The sequence below is a fragment of the Durio zibethinus genome, chromosome 18 (genome assembly GCF_047325235.1).
Source record: "Durio zibethinus cultivar Kanyao isolate XHJ-2024 chromosome 18, ASM4732523v1, whole genome shotgun sequence".
Lineage (NCBI taxonomy): Eukaryota > Viridiplantae > Streptophyta > Magnoliopsida > Malvales > Malvaceae > Durio > Durio zibethinus.
Genome location: NC_143179.1, coordinates 4606961 through 4618333, shown reverse-complemented (window position 1 = coordinate 4618333; position 11373 = coordinate 4606961). Strand labels below are relative to the sequence as shown.

Sequence of the window (11373 nt, the reverse complement as noted above, 5' to 3'; positions counted from 1 at the left end):
TGATAGTTTCTATTACAGCTCCCCAAAAATACAGATACTTTCTTATGTTGAGTTGATTGTAGAAGCCTTTACTTTATACATGTTCTTTTCCGTCATTACAGAATTAGGGTAGCCAGAGCTTCTAAAATGTGATAGCCCAGTTCCCAATTTGAAGGGAGAAAAACCTTGTGGCATTGTTGTTATTATGATCTAGTAAGAATTTACATCATTCTTTACCACTATATTTATGTTTGGGAAATAAGATTTGCATCACATGTTGAAAATGTTGCTAATTGTTATTCCCAAGGTGAAGAAGTCGTTTGGGCAAATGGGAGCCGGTGCTCCAGCTTTTAACATTTTTCTCCATAGATGGGTATAAAGAGAATGGTTCATAATCTGTAGCTAAATGCCTAAAATAATTGAAATCTGGTCTACCCTTCAAGAAACAATGTAATTTTGGAGATATCTCTTGGAAAGGCATTAGTAATTTACTAATGCAGGAACTGGAATACAAGAGAGCAAAATTTGTGAAGGGTAATTGGACCCATATCATGTGAACATAGTAAATACCGACGGAATTACCAATTAATTTCCGTCACTAATTCAATCGAGTCGGTTAAATCTCACATCGATTAAGATTTGTCGGCTTAGGCCCCTCTTGGGCTAAATTCAAAAGCCCCCCCATAGTCTAGCCCAACTGACCTTTTTCTAGTACCAAAATAAGGGCACGAACCTCACCTGGGCGGCGATTAAGCTGGAGACGGGCGACTAGAAATGAGCCTCACTTTTTTTCAAGAGCGACTTTGATAAATGAATTGTCATTATAAAAACCTTTGGAGAAAATGATACTAAAAACCTTCCATATCAAAATCCCAAATTCCTTTTTGAATCATTTTGTCAGCTGAAATCACTCCTAGCTTTGATGCAAGCTGTCCCAATTTGGACTCCAAAATCCGGAAAAAAGAAAGACAAAAGCTGTCTTTAATTTAAAACAATTAGAGACAACTTTATTCACATCGAACAAATCTTGTATCAATGGTGGAAATAACTTTCTGTCAAGTCTCACAATGAACAATATGTATCAAAGAAAAAAGAACAGAAAAAACAAAGTCTCGTAATGGACAATGAACACAGTAGATTCCTCTCATTTTGGAGTTTGGTCCCATGAATTTTTTATTTTTTTTATTTTGAGAAATGGTCCAATGGATTTTATAACAAAGAGGAATCAATCAATTTCTATGCTGGAAAAACAGTCTAGCTTTCTAAAATTCTGTACAAATTTAACTAAAAAATTAGGCAAAATTAAAAAAAAAAAATCATAAAAATTTAATAATCATTTAAATTTATAATATTGTATGATTATCAATAAGTTTTAATTTTTTTTTTATTTTGAATCAATTAAATATTTATTTTTATTTAATTAATTTTTTAAATATTGATTTATATTTCATTAAGTCATCGATTAAACAAAAATTAATATTGATTATTAATCAATTTTTATTTAATAAAAAATCAATTTATAAAAATAAATATTTAAAAATTTAGTTAATTACAATAAAACCATAAAAAATTGAACAATTTATGAATTTTTGTTCTAAAACTATTTAGATCCTTTAACCAAAAACAAATTAAACAAGACAAAGAAAAGACAGAAATAATAGTAATTTACGCATTCAATGTGTAAACCAAATATATCATAGTCAGCAATTTCCACACGTATTCATCGATTATCATTCATCAAAATCACATTTTGCTTTGCATACCCATAAATCACCAACCAAATAATTAGATCCCACTAATCAATCAAAGGCTTGTGCACTTCCCCACCACATTCCAAGTTCTAGTCTCTTAATCTCCTTTTAGAAAATAAATTTTAGAATATTTATTAATGTTTTATTTAGAAATTAGGGGAGACATCAATTTATATTAAAAAGTTTTATACTTTTTTAATTGTTATTTTTAATAAATTTAAAAGATGAGATTTATTTTATTTTATTTATTTCTTTAATTTTTTTAAATTTATTGAAATTAATGATAAAAATAATATAAAACTTTCTAAATTTATGCTAATGTAAATTGATTAATTCTCTACAAAATTATAAAGTTTTAGTATTATATACCTATTCTAATACATATGAAAAAAAAAAGGTTAACCGGGGTAATAATCTTATCAACTCTTTTATAAGAAATAATAACCCTCAAATTAAGTTTGAATTATTGTATTTTGAAATTATTTTATGATCTCCTTTTCATCGTCCTTTTCAAATGTTTTCAAGCATTAATCAAGCTCAAAATTAACCCCAATTTTTTTTGAGTTCAAACTTTTGGAAATTCGATTAACTTCAAACTTTTTATTAAAATTAAATTTCATTGTTTTTGAATATTTAAGGAATGGATATATATATATATTAATATTTGTTGATCCGAATAATAAGATATTTGATTTTTTTTAATAAAATATTGGTTTCGAATTTATGAATGAAAAAAATAAAGGTTAAAAAAATTTATCTTCATATAAAATCGGATCGAATTTGATTTTAGAATAATCAAAATTTAAGATGATTATTAGACATCGATAAATTTCAAATAAAAAAATATATATTTATACAAATTATATTAGGAAGGTAAATACATTATTTTCCAGGCAATTTCTCAAAAAAAAAAAAAATAGTAGTAAGAAATGACAGTAGGATATTAGCTCTTATTTCCATATATGGATTGAATTTTATTTATTATAATCAACTTTAAATTAATGCTTCTATATAAACATGTGAGAAGAACAGACAAAATCGCAAAGCATAAGTGGCTCAAATTCGTGGGCAATCTATCGTTTGGGATACACTTTTTATAAAATGCAGAAAATCACGACTTGTCGTTGAACTCGTTTCGCTCTCTCAGAGGTCCGTCGGCTACTTCCAACAAACCACACACCCACCTTCCGTCCTTCTCCCCCATAACCAAGAAAAATTCATTTTTTCTTTATTCATGTATAAAACTTAAAAGAAAAATCAATTTCTCGAGCAACCATGGAAGACTCATCATCCAAGGAACACAACCCAGGAGTTCTAAAGGTTCTTGAAGCTCTAAAACAAGCTTCCCACGAGTTACAAGCTCATCCAACTCATAGCTCGGCTCACTCCAACTCATCTGCCATTGAAGCTCTCCTTGAGCTTGAAACAGAGTCCGATTCAATCATTTCCAAGAACCCACATTTCTCTAACCTTTCTCAATATCTTGGTGACCTCAAAACCCTCGTCGAAACCCTCAAAGGGACTCGTGGTTACGGCCTCAGGAGCTTCTTGACTCGTCGAGTCTCCACTCACTCTATCTCCCGCGTCGCTGGATCAATTGAGTCTGAAATTCAAGCCTGGATCGACCGTGAGAGCGTTGAGAGCTTGATAAAGGGTTTAAAAGAGCCATGGAAGAACGAGGACGAGTTGGTTCGGTTATTGGCTCAATTCGAAGACCGAATCTCACAAGGGTTTAATCGCGAGTTGCAGAATTTAGTCCTAAAATCGAAAGCCTTTTCAGTTTTACAGTCGGTTCTTTGCGACCCGAATTATACAAAACGGATCCGAGAGAATGCAGCGTTTTGTGTAGCCGCTTTGATCCGATTCAACAAGGATGTCTTTGTCGGGCAAGTGAATATGGGAGGTACAATTCAAGCACTTTTGGACATGAGATCAACCCATTGCCTTAAAGTTTTCTGTGAACTGATTAAGTTTATTAAGTCTCCCTTTGTGGATGAAATTGTCAGTAATGGGGAAATTCTCAAGATTTTAACTTTGTTGGAATCCAAGGATTTGGACATGAAGGTTTTGGCCTTTGATTGCATTCTTGAAATTGGTTACTTTGGACGCAAAGAAGCTGTAGAAGCACTGCTTAAAGGAGGGCTGATAAAGAAATTTGTGGAATTGCAGAGGTCAGAGCTTGGTGGGGATTTGATTGAGATGGGAAAGTTTGGTGATGAAAATGAGGAGAGTAGGGGGAAGAAAAGAGAGAGGAGAGAAAACAAGTTTTTAGAGAATCATCCATTTGTAAGCTGTGTGGCAAGGTTTGCTGTGCAATTAGAGGTTGGGGAAGGGCTGAGGCAAAGAGAGAAAAGGGCTTTTAAGCAAGAGATTTTGCAGAGAATTAGGGAAGTTTCTTTTAGTGATGCTGAAGCTGCTACTGTTATTGCTGAGGTTTTGTGGGGTTCTTCACCTTGATCATGTTTTTAACAAGAATTCAGAAATGAAAAAAAAAAGTAATTGTTTGGTTTTTTTTTTTTTCAGTGATTAGTAGTAAATCTTTTGGTTTGTTGTATATAGAAAATTGTGTATGTATGTAGTGGTGTAAATGAATTGTTTATCAAAATTGAATTCTTCAATATTGTCTGTTATGTTGTATTTCATTTTTTTTTTCTTCATTTTTTGGTTTGGTTTGGTTTGGTCTGAGAAAGAAAATTGTAGTGTCAAAACTGGGATTTGGGAAGCATATTCCTTGTGATTCTCTATTAGGGGTATGCAAATTTGAAACTGCATTTGAGCCATAATTGTGGAGTGTGGAAGGCCATCGCCTTAGGAACTTAAATGTGGATGAGCTGTGTCTGGTATAATAGTAATGAATTTGCCCATTATTACATGATTTGATAAGAGAGTGTTTATGAGGTAAAGCTTCATTTACTTTCTGCAGCATTTCTCAAATTTCAATCCAAAGAATGATTTGCAACTTGTTATTGAAATCCTACTGTTGATTCATTTAATCTGATATTCAATAAGTATTGGTGCCTCCAAAGGGGGTGTAAAAATCATTGCTTGGTATATGCCTTTTTTCTTTTAATATGAATTATAGAAAAAGTGAACCAACCTTTTGTTATTGCAAGTTGCTTTTAAGTTTATGCTATGAAATATGAATAGTAATATTTTAGTGAGATTCCTGGTGGAATAGTGATATTGTAGCTGAATCTTATGTCCTCAAAATCTTTTCTCATTTCTCTACAAGCAAGCTTTTTTGTTTAACATAAGCCTGGCAAAAGCATGTGTGGATTCCTTGCATACAGGAATAAAAAATGTTTGTCAATTTCTTAATTTTAGCTTAACGCTTGCGTGCTCATTGACTCTTTTGTTGGATGAAGGCACTGTCAGTTTCACTCGGTGGTCCATATATCACTGCCGAAGCAGTAAAGCACCATTTCTCCTGGAATGCTTCGAGTTTGTAACTTCAGGATAAAAGAATAAAATATAAATGTTGGGAGTTTAATTTTAAATTATTAAATATTAATTTGTTTAGGTTGAAACTATGAAAAGCAGTCGAATTTCAACAGTAGTATATTGGGCGTGGATAATTCGCATTAAATCGTCAATTTTCCTGAATGTTCTCAACGTCAGTTATCTAAAAACAAGATTGATGTCAATATTTGGTAAAATGACAAAGAGATTTGTCTGGCATCTTGGTATGACGAATTCAACATCATGTTCATTGTTCGATGAATGTGATAAGCGCACAAAATTTCTTGGGAAGATCCCCACTGAGCCGCAGATTTAACGGTTGTTCAGCAACTTGTTAATTTCAAGAAAAAAAGAGAAGAAAACTTGCTAATTTCGAGAATCTTCAGATCAAGATGACATTGGCAAATAAATGAAAGCTGCTACCCCGTTCCACTTGGTCTGAAACTCATCAAGGTCTTATCACCCTTCGGATAAGAGTCCATGTGCACAAACGACAAGAGACGACACAATGCCAAATTTGCCAGTGTTAACAAGAGCCTAAAAAGAACTTACAAAGGTAAATCACAAAACGATAAGTAAATCAAACATGAAAAGGTTCACTAGCTAAAGATATCACTAATGAAATTTTATATATTGCCATGTAACACAACAAAATGTAGCTCAACAATGTCTAACTCTTAGACCAAAATGAAAAAAAAAAAAATTGGTCACCCTTTTGCAACTATTTAGCTTTATTCCGTGAATTAAAAAAAAAAAAAAACTAATTTCCCATGAATTCCTGTACAATTATTACCTAGCCTCTGCAGCCAAGGCTGGCAGCTCTACTGGATACACAAATGCCATCGACGACGACTCAGGATAATGGCGTTACCGGTGAGACAAACATCAACACCTTTTCTCCTACATTTCTGAATTAAGGAATCCAACAAACTGAGACAATATCCAGAATGACCTCCAAAAATCCTGCATACTGTATCATCTGTTGGGATGAAAAGAATATTCCAGATATAGACGGCTTTCTTGACCATGCTTCAATGTCTACATGCTTAAAAAAATGTAGCCCTTAACCACCCTCCAATGCTTCAATGTCTACATGCTTAAAAAAATGTAGCCCTTAACCACCCTCCAATGCTTCAATGTCTCCATTTTCAGTGGTCTTTCTACGCAAAAGTGCCTTGAAAATTGAAAACACAGCGACCAACGCAATCTCCACATGCTTAGAGCTACCATCTTCACACAAACTTGCCCCATTTTCTGGCTATTTATGTTGCCATTACAGACAGCTTCATGCCTCGTATTGGCCTGAACTCAGACTGGAAACCAACACCAAGCACTGTCTCGTTATTAAAGGAGAGAGCTGTCATAGTCAGGCTAAAACTATCATTTCTCACATGGTAGTCCCTCCCTCTAAAAGTAGCTTCAAAACTCCCACCATATGCCACTTGTCCAGAACCCTCCATTCGCCCAGCATTCATAACAAACTTCAATCTCTTCCCCACCAATATGGTATCCTCAAGCTTAGCGTCAGCATAATATTTGATCCCAAATGATGTCAGAGAGACCCCACAATCAGTGACATTGTGCTTGAGGCTTCTCAGCTTTGCGTTACTGTGGGCAACATACATAAGATCTTTACCAGTACACTGAAGATCAAGTCCTACAGAATAAGTAGGCCCAAAGGATCTACATATTCTGCAGCCTATTCAGATTGAATACTGAAATCACGCTTGTCCTTATTCATCTGTCCTGTAATTGAAGCAAAAACATTCTTTTTCACCTCAAAAGCTGTCTCCAAGTTTATTCCATCAAAGCCAACGTCATGATCCCATCTATGGGAATCAAGAACAGGTCTCACAAGCCATTGGTCATTTTTGACAAGGCAGCGATATCTGTGTACTGGGCAATCAGAGTCAAAACTTGGAGGGAGGGACTGCAATATCTGGCAATGGGACAGCCTCTGGAGATACCTTGTCATCAGCATCATCTTCATCACCTGCAAAACCTTTCTCTTTGGAGAGCTTGCTCTCCTTCCGTCTCAGGCACTCTTCCTTCAACTGTTTTTTCAAATAGAGAGTCTGTCTATATTCCAGCTCATCAAGTTAGGCTTTTTTCTGTGATTTAGTCAATTTTTCAAATTGAGACTTTGTCAGGATACGAATTGACGGCAATTGATCATACTCCTTTTTTTCTTCGGCATACAAGAGCAGAATCTCATCAATTTCATTTTCTGGTTCAGCTGGATTTGATACTGACCGATGACCTAGAAAAGATGATAGAAGATGATGTAGAGAAGGCTACCTTTTGTTACTTAATGGTCCTAGTTCAATGCTTTCTTGAAATTCCAAGGGGGTGTTGGCATCACCAAGAACCTTGGTACATATGCATGATAAAGAGAATTGATATTTCCAAACCTGTCCATTTGGAAGTATATTTTCTCCCATGAAATTTTTTTTGCAGCAAGGGTCGTTCTCCACTAAAAGTATAGGGTTTTCAAGCCGTGTCAGATACTGCATGGTGCATATATTGCTGTACCAAATCAGTGCAACGGTTGACATAAGATTCATAACTTACAGTATACCCATTGGGTCCTTCAGGAAGAGTAGGAGAAGAATGTGTCATGACGAGGATGGTGTTAAACCAAATGGCACTACCAAAAACTTCAGTCATAAGCTTCAAAAGGGGGAAATTGCCATAACCTATGTTGATGAGGTCAAGCCGCTCAAAATATAAAACATCTGGAGGGGATCTTCTAATGAACCTCTTCACAGACAGCATAATATTCCTATTTCTTATCAAATTACTTTTAGATGAAGGTAGGAAACCAGGGGTATCAATGAATGTTATTTTAATCCCATTAACAGTTCCCACAACCTCCCGAATGCAATCAGTGGCAGGCTGAAATGCATTGGTCTCAGTTTTAGGTTGATCAGAGATAGAATTTATGGTTGCACTCTTGCCAAAGCCTGTTTTGCCAAGGACAAGTATTTTAATAGAGAAATCTAATTCTGGCAGCCCAGATGCCTCCTGTTCTCTTGCTATTGTTTTGGCTCTCTCGTTTCTTATCTTAAATTCACTCGTTTCAAATCTGATTCGCCTGCTCATATCAAAGTTGCTAAGTCCATCCTATATAAAACTTTTGCCACCATAAAATTGTCTTGAGATTGCCCTAACCATTGAAGAAGACGCAAGAATTTAATCTGGAGATTTTCGATCTTTGTCAATGGATCCATCTTTTTTCTATTAGGACTATCATGTGATAGATTAGAATCTTCAACTAGGATTTGCTGCTGCGAACAATAAGGGTCATTATCATGAATACTACCAGAAGAGCCTGATGTATCAGGAGGCACTGACAATGCTACCGAAGGGGTAATGTGAGATGAACCTAATGAAAAAAAAGAAAATATGCCCAATTGGTTACAGAATTTACATAATATACTCTCAACGTATTTTGTTCCATGAAACCACTTCTTTAGAATAATATCCTGTTAAAAGATAAACTTAATAAGGGATCCAGAGTACATCTCTAGTCAGAGAGGTGTTATCAACTTCCAGGTCAAAAGATTACCCAAAGCATCATAACAAAGTTTCAGCAAACAGTTGATTCTAAGTAGAGAAAACCCTAACTATCAATATGCCTAGTAATCTGTGAAATAGTCAGCTCCACACTGTACCATATAACAATGTTGTTTTGTCTCTTTTTTTCAAATTTTCAACTTCAATGAAGATAACCAAGCTTCCTTTTCTTTTTTCTTCTTTTTCTCTATGTTTCTGCTTCATTTAATTTACTGGCTTTGGTTTTCAGCAAAGTAGTTAACATCAACAAGACAGCTATTAGTAAACAAGTTTCTGTCTACTTAAGATCACTGTATCAAGTACTAAAGGTAAACCATCGAGCAATATAGTTTGGAATATCCCTTGAAACTAGCTGGTCCAAAGGACAAGTAAAACTCTTACATTTCCTAGGGATGAATTATAGCGCTATCCAATTATTATAATGGATGGTACTTATATCACAAATCTATCTTTATCCACTTGCACAAATTTTACTTCATGAGATTTAGACTATGAAATAGGTCATTTGGACTACAAGGGCCAAAAACAATACTACTAAATATATATGTAGAAAAGGGGAGAAGCTGATACCTTGATCACCAGATTCTTCCTCTGGAGACGAAGGAGCCTCCTGAAAGAAACCACCACTGCCGAACAGTGGTCTAGACGAGGCAAAGGATTTGGAGAGTACTTGAGTGAAAACGCAGTCTCTAATACCCTTCATCCTTCCTGAAATTTCTCCAAAAATGGCTCAGCTTATTGCTCATGCTAATACAATTTCATTATAAGCCGGTAATAGTATGAAAACTCCTCATCATAAATCATAAGCTTAAATTAAAGAAATTCTCATTCCCATATATTTTTTTAAAAAAAACCAATCATTCGAGTATAATCATAATTTTATATCAGTAAAAATTAAGGAATAAATTTAAGTGAAATAAAAATGATAGGATAAAATAAAACGCGAAAGGGAACAAACATCGAATCACAGCAAAGTTTTTATTAAATGAAAAATAAATTGAAGTCTGAATTAAACCCAAATTCAATCTCCCTGAAAGAAATGTTTGATCGAAAGCAACTATTTCATTTTAATTTAATTTATTTTATTTTCCTATAATAGAAATAAAAGGTTTTCTTTTTTTTTTTTTTCTGTAAACACAAGAGGAAAAGAAAGAAGAGGCTGTGACAGAGGAAGAAAATTCAGAAAAGCCAAACAGAGAATAGAAAATTTTCCAATATATTTTTTTTCTTTCTTCTTTCTAAGCGACTGCCAACGCCAATGCCAATGCCAATGCGATGTTGTTCGCTAATTTGCCTCGTTCTTTTTGTGATACACGAGTGACGTTTTGCCAGGCGTAGCCGAGTCATAAATCGACACGTGGTAAAGTTTGATAATGGAATTGTTTATATATACTTTGATCAAAATTAGTCCATACAAAATAATTTTAAATAAATAAATCCTATCATTTTTGGGATTTAATGTTACTTATGAAGTTTCCGAACATGTTGGCCTTTGAACTCTGATGACAAAATTATAAATGGAAATTCTATTCATACCTTCTTTTTCTACACTTTTTTTTAAAAAAAATTTTTGTAAGTGAAATATTTAATTATCTTTTAAGTATAACATTTTTCATTTTAAAAATGCATTTTCAAAAATTTATAACAAGTAAAATTTTATGCAAAATTACAAAAAAATAAACTTTGTTAAAAATTGTTATCAATTAGTGTAATGAAAAATTATTATTAAAAAATTATAAATTTTAAAATTAATAAAAATTTACTTTTATTATTTTGATTTTTTAAAAAATGAAATCTTATGAACCATGGACTAAATATTTTATTTCTTGATATTAGAAAAGGTGAGTAAAGAATTATAAAATTTGATCTGAGCTAAAATTTGATCTGAGCTAAAATTGTACAAGTAATATTATTATATATTATATAATTTTGTTAAAATATAATACACTAATTGAAAATATCTATCGCAACAAGTAGATAGAAATTTTTTTTCAAAAAGTTTAATTTAATTAGAGATATTATAAAATTTTAATAATCTATATAAAAAATATTTAATAAAAATTTATATTTATTATTTTATCTTTAATTTAATTAAGACATCATAAAATTTTAATCTTTCTCTAAAATTAAAATACTAAAAGCATTTTTTATTAAATTTATAATTTATAATTTTTCAAAAAATACTTTTTTTCATTAACTCATCCATAAAAATTTTTAACAAATTTTTTTTTTTTGTAGTTTTTCATAACATTTGACTTCCACTAATTTTAAAAATAAAATTTCAAAATTTTGTAAGAAAGATAATTAAGTAATTTTATTTAAAAAAAAAATGTAAAATTTTTTTTGAGTGCTGTATTTAAAACCACTTAACTATGAATCTTTTAATGCAACCATGAATCTTTCAACGAATGGAATCGTTGCCTGTTTTCAGATGGCTAATTGAAACACTTTATGGGATAATTATCGACAACCCATTACATCAAATTTTACAATAATCAAAATTCTGTTAATTGGTTGTTTAAGTCAAATGAATATGTTCAAAAAATTTTGATTTAGTATTTTTTTAATTGTCAAAATAAACGGGAGCGTGACACCATCACCTTTTGGC

At 32.7% G+C, this 11373-nt stretch overlaps 1 protein-coding gene and 1 pseudogene across 2 annotated transcripts; one reads left to right on the top strand and one right to left on the bottom strand.

Moving 5' to 3' along the window:
• The first annotated feature begins 2748 nt into the window (after positions 1 to 2748).
• LOC149513627 (uncharacterized) lies at positions 2749 to 4360 on the top strand. The gene has a single exon (XM_089747057.1). It carries the CDS (start codon positions 3006 to 3008, stop codon positions 4185 to 4187), a length of 1182 nt encoding a protein of 393 aa, XP_089603183.1. The 5' UTR covers positions 2749 to 3005; the 3' UTR covers positions 4188 to 4360.
• Positions 4361 to 5789: 1429 nt separating this feature from the next.
• LOC111299023 (translocase of chloroplast 90, chloroplastic-like) lies at positions 5790 to 10089 on the bottom strand (annotated as a pseudogene). The gene is made up of 2 exons (XR_016329636.1): positions 9336 to 10089; positions 5790 to 8574 (listed from the first exon to the last, which is right to left on the bottom strand). The product of XR_016329636.1 is annotated as a translocase of chloroplast 90, chloroplastic-like (transcript).
• Positions 10090 to 11373: the final 1284 nt, after the last annotated feature.

Bases quoted from the DNA above. Each gene is read 5' to 3' on its own strand.
- LOC149513627 (XM_089747057.1), top strand. From the start codon at position 3,006: ATGGAAGACTCATCATCCAAGGAACACAACCCAGGAGTTCTAAAGGTT.